Source organism: Ovis canadensis, chromosome 10 (assembly GCF_042477335.2).
Source record: "Ovis canadensis isolate MfBH-ARS-UI-01 breed Bighorn chromosome 10, ARS-UI_OviCan_v2, whole genome shotgun sequence".
Lineage (NCBI taxonomy): Eukaryota > Metazoa > Chordata > Mammalia > Artiodactyla > Bovidae > Ovis > Ovis canadensis.
The window spans coordinates 86,741,764-86,758,798 of record NC_091254.1 but is presented as its reverse complement, the minus strand read 5'-3'; the positions used below and the strand labels follow the sequence as shown (position 1 = coordinate 86,758,798).

General features: G+C 43.6%; 1 protein-coding gene across 1 annotated transcript in view; it reads right to left on the bottom strand.

Moving 5' to 3' along the window:
- Window positions 1-16,419, bottom strand: part of HS6ST3 (heparan sulfate 6-O-sulfotransferase 3) — a 711,802-nt gene extending 695,383 nt beyond the window's left edge. The window contains exon 1 of the mRNA XM_069602390.1: window positions 15,707-16,419. Within this exon, the coding sequence (XP_069458491.1) occupies window positions 15,707-16,419 (713 nt within the window). The remainder of the gene's footprint in view (window positions 1-15,706) is intronic.
- Window positions 16,420-17,035: the final 616 nt, after the last annotated feature.

Here is a 17,035-nt window from a genome sequence, read left to right as displayed (position 1 = left end):
ACTAGATCTCATATGCCGCAACTAACATCCAGTGGTGGTTTAGTCGTTAAGGCATGTCCAACTCTTGCAATTCCATGGTCTGTCACCTGCCAGGCTCCTCCATCCATGGAATTCCCCAGGCAAGAATACTGGAATGGGTTGCCATTTCCTTCTCCAAGAAAATAGTAAGCAAGTGGTGATACTGATTAGAACCCTTCTTATAGTGTTAGTCGCTCAGTCATGTCTGACTCTTTGCAATCATGGATTGTAGCCTGCCAGGCTCCTCTGTTCTCGGAATTCTCCAGGCAAGAATACTGGAATAGGTTGCCATTCCCTTCTCCAGGGCATCTTCTCAACCCAGAGATAGAACCCAAGTCTCCTGCATCGAAGGCAGATTCTTTACCATCTGAGCCGTGAGGAAACCCATATATCTGGTGCAGTCAGATAAATAAATAAATACTCTTTAAAATAATAACAATCTCAGTTCTTCAACCAATCACAGAAATGCAACACTTTTAGCAGACATAGGTTAGAATATTTGACAGGCTAGAACTCGGAAGTGAGCCCTGGGTTGGAAGTCTAGCTTTACAATTTAATCCCATGTGACTCTCTAAAACAAGATGGAGATGGTATTGATAGCCTCTCCAACATCCATCCCTTCTTTTCTTTGCTGGGGGAGCCCCAAGCTTGTCCTGCTGTCCACATGTGGCTCAAGGGAGGGCATTCCTAGCCCCATCTTCAGGGACAAATCCTGGAGGGTTCGATGCCATTGCAGGCAATTGATTTCCCGATGGGGATGTCAGCGTTTCCCCTTTAGTCATTGTTCATGTGGCCAGGAAATTCTCCATGCATCCACAGCGTCCTAGCAACCACGAGGGAGGCAACCTATGGCTCAAGTCAGCAAGCTTAGGGTGGCAGAGTAAAGATGTGGAAAACCACCCGGGTCCTCAGTAAAATAACACCAGCTAACATTTAACAAGTGCTTACTATGTTTCAAGTATTCCTAAATATCTGTGTGCATTAACTCATATATACAGACTTCCCGGTAGTCCGGTGATTGAGCGTCCACCTGCCAATGCCAGGGACATGGGTTTGATCCCTGGTCCAGGAGGATTCCACCTGCTGTGCAGCAACTAAGCCCATGTGCCACAACCATTGAACCCATGCTCTGGAGCCCACAAGCTGCAACTACTGAAACCCACATCCTAGAGCCTGTGCTCTGCAACAAGAGACGCCACCACAATAAGAACCATGCACCACAACGAAGAGGAGCCCCCACTAAGTATAACTAGAGAAAGCCCGCCTGCAGCAACGAAGACCCAGGACAGCCCCAAATAAAGAAATAAATAATTTTTTAAAAAGATCATATGATGCTCATCACTAATAACAGGTAGGAATGTTTTTTATCACTGTTTGACACAAAGAGAAAAAAGCCTGAAAAATTCAGCAATTTGAGCAAAATTTCATAGTGAATACATGCTAGAGTCAAGCTTTAAACCCAGGGTTGAGTACCAGAATTTATATTCTTCGCTTAACTGGATCTGGAAAATGCTACTGAGACAGAATCAATCACTTTCCTCTGGGCTTGTTATGAGATTTTAAAATGTCTTATTAAGGCAATTTGAATTTGAGTTTTTGCTAAATGCTGCTGATGGCATCCTAATAAACATATACAGATTCTTCATCTTCAATATGGGACACTTCTCCATGCTTCCGAGGGCTGCTGTTAAGATGACGTGTTCAACAAATGATCATGCCGCCATCAGTTCTGCCAGATCACCTCCTACCACAGGCATCACCCCTCTCATGGTTTTCCATCAGTTTGCTGAACCTCTTCCAAGACTCCACTCCAGGTCAGGAGCTGTGTGCTTCTAGGTCTCTGCCCATGCAAGCGTGTATATCCTCTGGAAGCAATCAGGCATTGCCTCATGTATAAAAATTAACTCATTACTAAGGAAAATTATTCTCCTAATAGATGTGTATTATCATGCAAACTCTAGCCTCTGGAAGATTTTATTTTATGTTCTTTCTTTCTCCATAATTAGCTGCAAAACCAAGTTATATAGTGAAGAGCTCAGAGGATTATCACATCCTAAATCAGCTCAAATGAAGAAGTTACATTCTGAGCTCACTTGCAAGACATATTATTAACCAATAGCCTTAATTTATAGCTGTCATGTGAAAATAATGAAAAAGAATAGATACAAAATTTAAAATATTAACTCCTGGATAACGTTCTCAAAAGGGTAAAGCAATGGGAGAGAAAAGAAACTTTTGTACCTTGATCTGTGCCAAATCCCTGGGGGAAAAAAGGGTTTCCTGATAGTCTAAGGAAAAGACTTATGCGTTCTAACAAGCCTTTTAAGATATATTATGTCCTGTTTTAAAAGAAAGTGCTCATTACTTCAACAAGTTATCAAGCTGAATGTGTATTTTGCATATTTTTCAACTGCATCTTTGTCATTCCCAATTTTTGAAGCTCTCCATAAAAGCTGAATTATATATGCAGTGTACTTCCAAAATCCAACTTTCCTTCCTTCTCCATTCTATATCAAATGGATTCTCACTGTCAATATAAATTTAAATTTGTATAGTACTTTATACTTTATGAAGTGCCTCAGAGTCATTTTCTTAATCCAAAACAACTCTTTAAAAAAAGAGATAGGATATACAGTATTATCCAAATTGTCCAATAAACCTGTAAATTTATTTATGCTTGTTTTCATTTATTCGGTCATTTACTTGACAGCCATAATGTACCAGCACTAGTCTAGGCACTGAAGATGCAAAAAGAAATAAAACTGTCACCATCTTCAGGAAACTTACATTTTGTCAGGAAGGCCAAACAATAAACAGCAAATCAATGAGGAAGTCTAGATTGAAACTCTGGTTGCCTGATCCCAACTGTAGAGCCTTTTACAGGATACCACTTTGCCTTCCTGGAACAACTTCACTGATGCAAATGTTCTCTTTGCCATGAAGACAGTTAGTGGACAGTTTGATTTCTCGGACTTGAATCTCACTGGGTTTTCAAAAGGTCTCAGACTCTTTTCCACTCTCTTGAAGTAATCCAATGGACAACAGTCAAAATGGCATTTAATAACCAACACATTTAGGATACTTATACTCCCCCAAACAAGAGAACCATGGAGATAAAAACTGAATTACAAAAGGAACATATGCACACGTGAGTGTTTGTGTGCCTTCACTCGTGCGCTCATCATTAATCATTGGAGGGGGGTCATCTAGAGGGTGTCCCGAGAGCTGGACCCAAGCAATCAGAGGCTCCTCTCCCAATCCTTGGTCCTTGAAATGGAAGTGCCATCCACTGTTCCCACCCTCAAAGCTGTTTCAAAGACACAGTCTCAAGAGAGCAGGGTGTTGTTGAGAACATCTGAACAGCCTCTGTGCATGAACCTCACTAAAACCTCTATATAAACTCTATATAAAACCTCTATATAAAGATTCCAGTAGGTGGGCGCAGAGGTCTACCTATCTTGTCACCACTAAAGACAAACCTCACGTGTGACCTTCCTTGCTTATTACACCTGCCACCTACCCTGAAGTGATCTGCCACTTCTTTCAGTCTCTCCCTGTTCTCCGTGTGTGATGCCACCTTCAGATTTCACCTGGCAAGTCCCCCAGGTTGCAAACCCACACTAACACCAGGTAGGAAGGTTTTTATCACTGCTTTACAGATTGAGTGCGTGAATGTGTGCTAATTCACATAGTAATTCATGGTAGGATCAGGTCTGAGTGTGCACTGTGTTCAGTTGCTCAGTCATGTCCCACTCTTTGCTCCCCCATGGTTCCTCTGTCCATGGAACTTTGCAGGTAAGAGTACTGGAGAGGTTTGCCATTTTCTTCTCCAGGGGATCTTACTGACCCAAGGATAGAACCCGTGTATCTTGTTTCTCCTGCATTGGCAGGCATATTCATTAAGGCTGAGCCACCAGGAAAGCCCTGGTGGGTAGAATCAGGGCCTAAACCCAAATCTGGGCTTCACAACTGATGTTCTTTGCCTCTTGGTTTTACTGGATCTAGAAAATGCTGTTGAGACAGAATCAGCCAATGCTAAGGGCTTTCTTTACCTGGAAAAAAAAAATAGGTTCACATTAAGTTTGGAAGTACAGATGAATGTCTCGCAAGAGTCTGCTCATTTAGCTATCAGCAGTTGTCTGGCTACACAGAGTTTCTATAGGACAGCGTCTCAAATGACTGCCCTCAACTGTTTTCCACCTCACAGCACTCACTAGCAAGTTAACCTGTCCCATGTATCATTAGTAATTCATGACTTATTTGCAAAAGTGCAGGAACAGCACTACTACAGAGCTAATACAATGAATATCTTATTAGGAAGAAATTAACAAATGAATTGTTGCTGATCAATAGGTGTTGAAGAGAAAATTACAATGATAGCAAAGCCTAAATAATTTATACACAATATTGATTTTTTCATTACATTAATTATTCCTTATAGCACACATAAGGAACTAGGAGAATAAAACTTTCAAAGCAAAGAAATTTATCTATCATAGTGGACTGTAGGCTTAAGTATGAATTTAAAAGACAAAGAATGGATCAGGATAGTTGACAAATATTTCCAGACTGAAAATGCGTCAGGTAATAAATTTGACACCTCCAACGTCGCTAAGTTCCTTCATGTTGCCGGATGTTTTTATACACAATGCTTTTGATATTAATTTATCAAGAAAGGTATTAATAGCATGTTTATAAATAGAAATATTAGAAACAGAACAATCCATTAATCTACCTCTTTCATCTTATATGGAAGGCACAATGATAAATTTAGTGAAGCTATGTGCAGAAGAAAAATTTCTCTGAAACTTCTCCCAGAATCCTTCAGTTGACTAGACTTAAATCCATTTGAACAGTGTGCAGGTTCCTTACTACTAATGGCTTTCAAAGCCAGCAGAAAACAATACCCTAAGCCCATTTTTTCAGGGCAAGTCACTTTCATACAGATGTACGGGCCTGAAGATGACCCTTGCGTTTACAGAGTGTTGCTGACTCTAACCTTGTCATAAAATGCTGTCCCAGAGAACGACAAGAATGTATTGTGCATAAGAAGAGCCATGAAAGAGGATGGAGGTTGGTGTGTTCCTCACAGCAGATGGTGCTCCCAGCAACACAAAATCCACCCTACAGATCAGAAACATGAACTCAACACCAATCCCAGTCCATGCACCAGGTACAGACATTGCACCAAAATGGCTTTTGTCATCTACAAATTCAAACGTTGAACAGCATTTTGCTCATGGCGTTATGACTCTGTAAACTCAAGCAGGGAGCTGATGGTTTCTTTTTCTTTATCTTTACTGAGTTTTCTCAGATACCAACTTCATTTCACTATTTTTCAGTAGCCATTCCCTTCTCCAGGGGATTTTCCCAACCCAGGGATTGAACCCAAGTCTTCCACATTGCAGGCGGATTCTTTACCAGCTGAGCTACCACAGAAGCCCAAGAATACTGGAGTGGGTAGCCTAATCCTTCTCCAGCAGATCTTTCCAACCCAGGTATCGAACCAGGGTCTCCTGCATTGCAGATGGCTTCTTTACCAACTGAGCTACCAGGGAAGCCCATATCTAATATCAGGAGATTCCAGGTTCATACTGTTTTAAAACAGAGTTTCATGAATATATATTTTCAAGTACATCCTTGTTGCTATTGTTTAGTCACCAAATCATGTCTGACTCTTTGCAACCCCATGGACTGTACTTACCAGGCTCTTCTGTCCATGGGTTTTCTCAAGCAAGAATACTGGAGTGGGTTTCAATTTCCTTCTCCAAAGGATCTTCCCAACCTAGAAATCGAACCCATGCCTCCTGCTTAGCAGGTGGATTCTTTACCGCTGAGCCACCAGGAAAGCCCTAAGCATATCCTATCCCCCTCAAATAAAGATGGAAATAGTGTTTCAAAAGCCTTTTAAAATTAAAACTGAAAACATTAGAATAGTTTCAAGTGTGATATAATTTTTTTCCTCCCTCACCTGTTACCTTCAGAGACTTAAAGCCACATTAATATTATTTTTAATGTGCTTAATGTTCTTAGAAGAAAATCTAAGCAGCAGAAAAAGCATCTCATCTCATAAAATGGAGCCAGTTCAGCAAATTATTTTGTAGTGTCTTAACCAGTATTGTTATGTAACTTCAAATGTATAAAGTACCACACAGAGATATAATTTAAAATGTATATTATCTGGATCTGTATCAAAATACAGACCTAACTGCTCAAATATGTCATGATTGCCAGTCAATTCTGGGGCACCAAGGGGACAAAACACCCGAATCCAGAATGGTTTTTATTACTCAGTGAAAAGTCACTTGTTATGGTGACAGCTCCATTGCTGAGCTTTCTTTGTCTCTTCCACCATTTTGGGGGTAGGAAACTAACGGTCCCTATAGAAAACATGTGCTACAGGTTCTAAAGGAAAGGGTACTTGTTCTCAGTCTCATGTGTAGGATTGAACGGGGCATTCATAAAATGAATCGGAAGACACTTCCAGCTATTTTAAGCCACTGTACAAGTTATTCTCCATGTTCATATCTGCTACCTCTGCAACCCCAAATCCATTCTCCACCCTTCTCTACCTCAGTGAAGCATGTGGAATGAGAATCGCACATGTCCTTTAGCTGCCAGGTAAATCCAGCCACTGGAAGACAATGGGAGGACAGGTGGGAGGGGAAGGAAAGAAGGTATTTCCTCCCCACCCCCTCCTCTCTGCCTCAGCTCCATGTGCCGGCAGGCAGCCATTCCTACCACTGAGACTGTAGCTCTTCTTGTAAGACACCTGTAGACATCGAGTGTTGACACTGCCTGCCCAGCTCTGCTACTTCACGCCCAGGGTGGTTAACTGCTTTCCTTGTTATTACTTACAATAAACCTTATGTCCAATGTTTGTACCATTACTCAATCCCTACCTCTGTTAATAGTCCCTTGGCAATCAGAAAGGGTGCCTCTGTGTGCTGCCAGGACCTACAATATAGCTACCCATGTTTGAGACAGCAACCGGTTACAGAAAAAGAATGTGTAAGTAAATAAAAGAGCAGCAGCAGCATTCAAATACACCAGGCTGCAAGTCAGATGGCCTCTTAGATAGACGCTTATTAATACTCCCCGTAAATGTACTAATGAGACAAATCATTGCATACAAGATGCATCTCTGACCTCTACTCTCAATATCACCATCTTTCTGATTCAGTTCTTTAAGGATTTCAAACTTCGCCTTGACTACTTCTGTCCTCTCCTCGCCCTCCTCTGCAGCATCCTTCTAATTTACACTCCGCGTTATCACTGTCTGTTCTCTCTTCCTTGACATGTCACCTTGTTCTTTACTGTGTTATATGGGTCCTACCTGCAGATTTCCACACACAGGCCAAGCTACCACATACTTATGTTTAAAGTTATGGTTACTCTTTCTTCTGGGTCTATGTTTTCATTTTTAAGTAAATCTATACAATTCTGCAAGTTCCTAACTAGAGCACACAAAATACAGAAGCTGCCATCCAGGTTTACAGTCTTACATCCATAATCTTGAATTCTTTGGAAGAAATACTCTGTAAAACATAGTAACTAGATATGGAGGCCATCAAGGTGGTTAGCTTTTCTACCCTCCTTTGTTTGTAAAGACACTAGAATGCAGAGGCAACCATGAACATATGGTATTAAAGGCAAGCTTCTGACAATAAATGACCCAGCACTTACCAATAAAAGCATGGTATTATATTAACAATAGCAATGAACTACAAATATTTATGTGCCCACAGGCAACTAATTCAATTTCACCACAGGATTGCTTCATTTATGAATTTAATCGTATGTGTTTAAACATTTTTGTTGCTATTTCATCAATACCCCATAAAAAAAATAAAATAACATGCTGAAGGAAAGAAAGAACGAAAGTCTCTATCGACAGCATTAATTAAGTGCCCATTGCATGCCCATGGTATCCAGAGAATTAACACTTACTTTTATCATTTATGGCTTTTCTCTTGCATCGTAACTTGCAAGTTCATTTTTGCATCGTTGAGGATGAAAAGTTGCAGATTCAAAACACAACATACAGGTTTACCTATCATTTTATTTTCACACAGAACAGCACAGATGTTTGAGACCCATGAGAAAATTTTTAAAAAGAGACTTTTTCTGTGCCAGGCTGTTTGAAGAATGCCACACGCATTCTTAGCACTCACCGTGAGATAATATCATTATTATTTCTCCCATTTTCCTGAGCAAGTAACTGACTTACTCAGGATTACGTGACAGCAAGTGGTTGAACCAGGTTAAAATTGAGCTAACTTGACTTCACAGCCCCTACTCTACACATGACCCTAATTGTATTTACAAGCTGGGCATCAGCATGATTTTCAGGAATATTCAAGGGCTAGTGTATTTTCCACAGATTTTCTCCAATTTCTGCTGAGGACTTTTTTCCTAATCCAAGGTCTCCTTCCATTACTCTCCAAAATGACTATCCTTAACTGCAACCACCTCGACCATCTGGCTTTAACCAGGAATAATTCAGCGTCTACATCATTGGTACTTTTCTTCTCCACCCATCCTACATCAGAGTTCCCATGCTCTTGGTTTCAGCACATTCTTTTCCTAAAGTGAGAATGAACGATGAGGCTAACCTTCCCAAGAGGCAAGACCATCTGTCTGTACCCAAATGAATTTCTGATCTGTGGCATATTAAGGGGAGATACCTCCTAGAATGTTCTAATAAGCCCTGGGCTGAATACTTACTTTGACGACTCTTCTGGCAAATAAGAGGAATTGACATCTTGCTAATTATGAAAGGCAACTATTAACAGTTCAAATTTGCATGACACAAAATAAGAGAGGCAGGACGCCAAATGTTTGATAATCCCAACTTTCAAAGAACCAAAGTCTTGTCAAGTTATGCTGATACTTTTTAAAAGTAATCTAGAACATAGAGGCTATGTTTAGCTAACATTGAACTTCTATAGGTCAGTCTCTGTGCTGGGAACTTTACATATGTTTTACTGAATAACTGCATTTGCTAGAGGAAGATACAAACAAATAACACTCTCTAGGTTAACAAGTATTTGGTACATTTCCCAACACATACTTAAATGCTTAGCTATAATTAAAACGAAGTTCTATTAGCCAATTAAAATCAACAGGAATTTATCCATAATATCCATAATTTAACAAATTCGAAAATAAGATAATTGATTAATACAAAGTATTAATTTGGGTTCCCCATTTACTTGTTTTCATACTAAACCTATTCCTTGGCCCAATAATTTATTTCATGACTCTTAAAATCACATTAGGATTTGCCAGTCTCAATTAAACCTGTTTAATTCATTATCAAGCATAAATAACTTTCAAATGGCATAAGCTTCTGATTGTCCTTAGTCAAAATGAGATGTTAATAATTAGCTTTGGGGAATAATACTATAACAGTCTAAGATTAGGCAAATCCACGTCGCTAGTGGCTAAATTTACTTAGCTTCCAATTATTACACAAACATTTATATTTCTCTGAATTCAACCCTTTCAAAAATCCCAAGGTAACCAGCAAGGAAAATGCAGAAGAATAAACCATATCTTAGCATTTACCATTTCCCGTTCTAGCTTCACAACTCAAAAAAAGAAACAAACTGGAAGAGTTTAATTCAACTTCCTTCTGATTTATAGCAAATATCAGAGGTTTGAACCAGAAGCCATACTTTAAGAGACCCTGTAATGAGTATATAAATGGATATGGCATATAGACAGAACAATCTCTTATCTCCTTGGTTTTATACTGCACACAAACCTGATGGTGAAAATTAACCTTCTTTGTAGTTCAACATTTCTAATTAGAAGAGACATCAAAAAGATTATCCCTTAGAAAGCAGTATGGGCCATAATATTCTAGATAGCCTTTGAAACAGAGCTCCGCTGCTTCCCATGTATTTTAGGAAGGAAGGAAGGAAGGAACGTTGCTCGGTCGTGTCCGACTCTTTGCGACCCCATGGACTGTAGCCTACCAGGCTCCTCTGTCCATGAGATTTTCCAGGCAATAGTATTGGAGTGGATTGCCATTTCCTTCTCCAGTGGATCTTCCTGACCCAGGGATCGAACCTCGGTCTCCCGCATTGTAGATAGACACTTAGAGCAATAACCAGAGGATCTTTCAAAGCCAGTTATGGCTTTATGTGCCAACTTATGTTACATTTTCTCATCTTACCTTTTTATACTTATTATGAAAAAGCAGACATCCTCGTATACAGGACCTATTTATTGCTTTTGTCCCTGAATATGTAAAATAGTCTATACCATCAAATCATGCTTTACTAAAAGTTTCCTTGGTAGAAATGTTTACAAATCTTCAAGAACTGACTAGTTCATTGAGAATCCTTTTGTGCTTCTGTGTGTGTGATGGGGGCTGTTTTGTTATCTCTGTACTAGGCAAGAAAGGAGAGGCGAAAGATGCTCTGAGCTCAGCTTAGAACACAGAACCTTCAAATAAAAGGCCACCCAGGCTAAGCCCTTCCCTAGGAAGAAATTCCTTTCCAACATCAGTGGTTAATTAGCCAAAATGTTCACTGCTGGGGAGCACACCACTTCACAAAAGAGTTCCTTCTCTTGTAGACAGTTACATGTTTTATGAAGTTCTTTCTTACTCTGAGTTGAAATCCTTGTCCTCTCACTTCTCTCTTCCTTATCCTAATCTCATCCTTTGGTGAAACACAGAACAAATCTCCTACACCTTCCATATATTCCTTCTTTAAGTATTTGAAAGCAATCCTTATGTCTCTCCTATTTTTCCCACCTCCATATTAAATATTACCAGCTCCTTCAATTATTCCTCCTATGACATGGTTTCCAGATGCTGCAAATAAACTGGAAATGTAGCGTGACTCAAAATTTTTCTTAAAAAATTTTAAAAGCGATCTGAAGGTTATTTCTCGTTTATTTACAAGCATAACTGACACAATTACGACTATCCAGAACCCAATGATCTTCCCAGAAGCTGTATTTATGCTAGCTCCCCTTCTTGTGATACACACACAAACACACACACACCGTCACCACCACCACCACAACCACCACCACCACCACCACCACCATTCATGTGACATAGAATGGGTCAGAGAACCTCATCTCCCTGGCCACACTGATTGGCTGAAAGAATAGTCATAAGTTTCAGGCTGGACTAATCAGAGTAATTCCCCAAGGTTTCCAATTGGAACTCAGAGAAGACTTGCTTTCCTCTTAGCCCTAGATCTATTAGATTCAACAGCCATTTACTCATTTCGTGGAATAAGCCATTTTGATATAATGAGTCCAATATGAAAAGGGGTGTGGAAAAGGGTCCAATATGAAAGACAGGATTGTTCTGTCTTTCCTGCGTTCTGGTTATTAAGCCAGATTTTCCCCTTTGTTCAAACTGAGTTTGAGTCAAGTGTGTATCATCTGCAACACAGAGGGTCCTATTGAAGACAACATTCATTACCTTGCAAGCAGTCTAACAGGACCAACAGAATGTGGTCATCCCACCCTACAAAAGGGATGGATGGAATCTCCTTCCATCATAATTTTAAGAATGAGAGCAATACTCACTTACTGAAGAAGATCAAGGTCTATCTTGCCTAAACACCTAAGTTCATAGGGCTGACACTATTTGATCAAACTATATTCTGAGACCTATCACAGGGCCTGGCACATAGTAGGTGCCTAAGACACCCTCCACTATACTTGTTAAAGTGAACAGAAGAAACGGTGGGCAAAACATTGAATATAAATGATCAAAATGAAGACATGAGTTCCCTGTGGAAACCTTAGATGTATTTCACATCTCCTTAGTATTAGATAACCCACTGGCCACACAAATTATGGAACCAGATTATCTCTTCAGTCTTTTTTAGCCATAAAATATTAGGAGCCTACCCATACTCCACCAAAGGTGATGAAGAGTCTTCTAAAGACTTAGGCAGGGAGACAAAAATGGGAAACATACTGAGATAATGAAGGAAGCATAAAGATGAGAAACAATAACCTACTAAAGAAATAATAGAGAAAAGAAAGAAAAAGAAAGGGAAGAAATGATCACTAATATGATAAAAGAGGTCATTTAGACAAGCCATCTTCCTATTACCTTCCTGTCTTATTCTAACCGATTTCTATGGTCAGAAATGCCCTCTGCATTGGACCCAAACTGCCAGCCCCAGAGCCTTGCTCTGTTCTGGCCCCTTAAAGCACACAGGATGGCTCCTTCCACTCTTCCAAGAATCTCCTTCCAGAGCTGGCTCCCTGCTTCAGCCTTTGGTCCCAGCTGCTCCCAGCTCCTCGCTCACCATTCCAGTTTGTCTCTGTCACCCACACAATCCACTCAGTTACATGGTGTGCCTTCCCATCCCCGAAGCTTCCCTGGTGGCTCAGAGGTTAAAGTGTCTGGCTGCAATGTAGGAGACCTGGTTTCGATTCCTGGGTCGAGAAGATCCCCTGGAGAAGGAAATGGAAACCCACTCCAGTATTCTTGCCTGGAGAATCCCATAGACGGAGGAGCCTGGTGGGCTACAGTCCACAGGTCGCAAAGAGTCAGACACAACTGAGGGACTTTCACTCACTCTTCACTCACTCTGCAATGACTGATGCCCAAATGTTTATAATTTTCAATTTATTGATCAGTGTCTTGAACTTAGGATTTTGTCTCCACACAAATAATCATAAAATGGCATCTCTATAAATTAAGGTGGTCCATTTGCATCAGGCTGCTTGAGGAAATGACCTCACATGCTTTTGTGGAAGACAGCCTTGATTAGGGCAAATACTGCTATTAAAACTAGCAACTAATATCTAAATATTACTATAAATCTCCATACCAAGTATTGGGTGCTATGTATCAGCATATTAAACTATGCACAGATATTATGACAACACTATGTGAAGCCTTTTACACGCATTTGCTCTTTTAGTTCTCATAAGACCTCAAGAGGTTAAGTACCAATTATTATCGACATATAAGATGAAGAATCTGAGGCTCAGAAAGAGCAACTTACTAATTTACACAGCTAATAAGCACAACAGCCACATGACCTGACTCCAGAATCCTCACTCTTACAGGTATTCCACAACCCACAAGGACATTGATCCCTGTGAGCAATGGAGAGGGGGTACAGCGGAGGAACCCAAAGCAAAGAGACTAGGGCACTGAAGTCAACATGATCTACTTCTTGATTTTGCTCAGAGCCAGCCCTATTTGAAGTAGAACCTTGTTCCCATTATGTAGCAATAGATTATCTGCCATTTTGCATTGTGGAAATGTACCCTCCATTATCCGGGCTAATCTAGTTGACTGTAGAACGCTGTACACAGATACTCTAATGACAGACAACTAATTCGATCTTCTGTGTGAAGAAGATGCAGCTGAACATCTCTTCAACTTTTTCCCTATCGCTTTTGATGCAGGGTCCTTTACATGCATCACAGCTATTCCTCCGTACAGCATCCAGAGGAGAAAAGTAATTGAGAACATCAGGAAAAGGGAGAGGGAGGGGGTGAGGATGAAGAGGAAGAAGGATTATAAATGTGGTGCCCCCTAAAAAAAAAAACATTATTAGACATTTTTTTAACAAGCAAACCAGTGCAGGTTTATCTGAAAACTTCTGATTCTGAGAGAGAAGAATCTATCATTAAACAAAGACAAGCATTTGACTGTGCAATAGAAACCCTATGTTAAAATAGCCAAGGTGGCATTCTCCTCCATTACCCAGCAGAAAGACAGTATTTCCTCTACCATCTGAGCCACCAGGGAAGCCCATGAAACAGTGAGTATTTCCTGTAGAAGAAGTAAGACCTCGCTGCTGTAACCTGTGCAGGATCTGCAGTAGCAGCAGCATGTTATCACTAAACAAAAATCCAAGTATTCTTAAATTTCATAATCTCGAATTGCTCCAAAAGCTTCATCTATTCACTAAAGGTTTTAGGAACATTAATAGAAAATAATGCCTGTCTCTACTGAAGAATCACTAGCTAGGTCTATGTGATAATTAGTCTCTAGTTTAAGTGAAATGGAAGCTGGGATTCACACTAGTAAACTCTCTGGGGTCATTCAGGAGTTCTTACATAAAGGTATAAATACAAAAAGTATAATTTGTGATGAAATGCAGCAGAGACTGTCTCTCACTGAAATAATAGCCTCCTTTGGTAGGAAGTTTGGCAGTCATTATCAATTGAAAAACTGTTGCAAGCTAAAATACAGGGGCAGGATCTAAAACACTACACAATTAGAAATCTTGAAAAGTTAAAGGTCCTTAAAATATGCTAAGGAAGGAGACTTGTGCTTTCATTCCAAGTCCAACCGGTTTCTTATTCTAAGCAATTTCCATTAAACAGGCAAAAGAGCAGGGAGGAGAGAAAGTATTTGAAAAACTGCCAGGGTAAAAAATCCCATAATGAAATTTTGCTCATTCTTGGAGAAATGAAGTAGAATTAGATGCTTCAGTGGTAGTGAATTCCAGAATCTGGGTAGCTTCCAGTAAATGAAGCTTTTCCATAATGTCAGAGGCAAAAGCTATCTGATATCAACATATTGAGGTTGAGTTTTTAAACTCCTATTTCCTTACACCAAACTGTTTGAAACCTTTGAGATAAAAACCTCAATAAACCAGTGTTCCAAGCTTTTAATATTTTAGTCCCTTGAGCAAGCATGTCAGATTAATCTTCAAATTGCAATGGGCAGAAAGAACATTAAACTGAAATTCTCAAGCCCAGTGCCTCTCTGCAAGGATGTTAATAAGGTAAGCAGTTTCATTGGCTATTAAGATTTCAAACTTTCCTGATTCTCAGCGGCCTTACCATTTTAAAGTGGGTGGGGACAGAGGTGGAAGAGGAGGCTAGGGATTTGTTTCTGACATCTTTGTACGCACGTAGCATTGAGCACACTGCTAGGCACACAGGAAGGCTTTAACAAATGCTTTCAGAATGAGTTGATGGATTGGTCTGGGGCGGGGGGTGGGGGGTGGGGGGGGAGAGTGGAAATATTGCTGAGAACAGGAGGAGTCCAAATACTGGCGCTGCTCAGCAACAAAGCCCATCTCCAGAATTAGGGTTATGGAGGTGGAGCAGAAATTCTAACGGGTGTCTTCAAGGCGGCAGCAAGACCCTTGAGAACAGCCACCAAGGAGCCACTTACAGAGGGATGAGACTCGTCTCCGGCTTTGCCCTGCCTGGAAAACTCCTACGCTGTCTCTATGTCCAGCTTCCTCTGCCTTTCACCGGGTTTGAGTTTCCACTCGCAGAACTTAGGTTCAAGATCCGACCTCGCTGGTCTAACCCAGGCCTCCTGGCCATTCCAGGGGTTCAACGCACAGAGAGAGGTCACACCGTGCTAGGCATAAGAAAGGTCTCTCTCTCTTTCTCTCACACACACTCACTCACTCACACACACACACACACACACACCGACGACGACAGCTCTCGACTCTTTTGGGGCGGGGGAGAGAGCGAGGGGGGCTAGGGGAGGAGCGAGTTCAACACCAGGACACTTTCCAAAGGCTTCTTCTCCCTCTCCCAAAACCTCTCCCCGCATCGCGGGACGATACTGGGGAACCACCCGCCCCGCGCCGCCGAGGGAGCGCGGGGTCGCCCGGGGCTGGGGGGTGGTCGGGACTGGGGTGGCGGCGGCGGGGTGGGCTGGAGGGGAAAGGAAGGTGGCCGGAAGGGAGACGACGCGGCGGGGGGACAGTACCTGGTGTGGCTGTGGTTGCGGGGACAGTCTTTCTTCTCCATGATGGCCGGCACACAGTTGGTGAGCTCCGTCCAGTCGGCGTGCAGCCCGCAGCTCCAGCCGGTGGAGAAGCGGGAGAAGAGCCACGTCTCCTTCTTGCCGGGCCGGTGGCAGGTGCACTTCTTCTGGCCGGCTTTGCAGCTGCACGGCTGCTCCAGCCGGATGTTCTTCACCAGGTGCCGGCCGAACGTGGTGCCCCCGGTCTTCTGGATGTGCAGGAAGACGATCACGTCGCGCCCCTTGATGTTGAAATCCACGAAGCGGGTCAGGTCCTTCGGGGTGAAGTTGAAGCGCGGCACGAACCGGGGCAAGGAGCCGTTCTCGGGGGCCTCGGGATCCGGTTCCTCTTCCTCCTCCTCCGCCTCCTCCTCCTCGTCCTCGGGGTCCCCCGGCTCCTCGTCCTCGTCCTCTGGCGCCGCGGCCCCCCGAGACCCCTCGGGCTGCCCCCGGGGTGGCGGGGGCAGCTGGGGCCGCCGCTCCCAGTCCTCGGGCGGCGCCTGTGCCCGGCGGGCGGGACTCGGGGCGGCCGGCTGGCCGGCTTCTCCGGCGCGGGGCTGCTCCCCGAAGTTGGCGCAGGAGCTGGAGCAGGAGGGGGACACGTACTGGTACATGATGACCACGAAGAGGAGAGTGAGCACCGGCGTCAGCAGCCACTTGTTGAACCTTTCATCCATGGTCCCGCTCTCAGGCCGGCAGGCTACGCGGCGACAGCGGCAGAGACGCGGACGCGCGGCAGCTCGGAAGTTTCGGGGACTCCGGGGCGCGGCTCCGAGCCCGCCGCTCCTCCATGCCCCTGACGCCCGGGCGAGCTGCTGGCTGGCAGCCCCGCGGCACTCCGGCGCTCCGGGGCTGGCAGAGCCGGGCCTGTGGATCGAGCGGGGAGACGGGCGCCGGCGCGCGGCTGCGGCGGCGGCGTGGGGCGCCCTGCTCTCCCGGGGGCGCCCGGCTCTCGGCGGCGCCCGGCTCCCGGCTCCCCGCCCCGGGCGCGGCGCGCGCTCTCAGGCGGCGCAGGGCATCCCGCCGCCGGCGCTCAGGCGCTGGGGAGCGCGGCTCGGGTCCCGGACCTGCCCCAGGCAGCCGGGCAGCTGCGGCCGCGAGCGCGGGGACTGCATGGGGCTCTCGAGGGCGCCGGCCAAGGGCGAAGGCGCGGCGCGGCCCCGCCGACCCGGCCGCCCGCGGGCCCCGCGAGCCGCACGCGCTCCAGGCGCCTTTGCCCTCGGATCACCAGGTGCGGGAGCCACCAGGTGCGCCCGCCGCAAGTTTGCAGAGGAGCCCCCCGCAGCGGCTGCG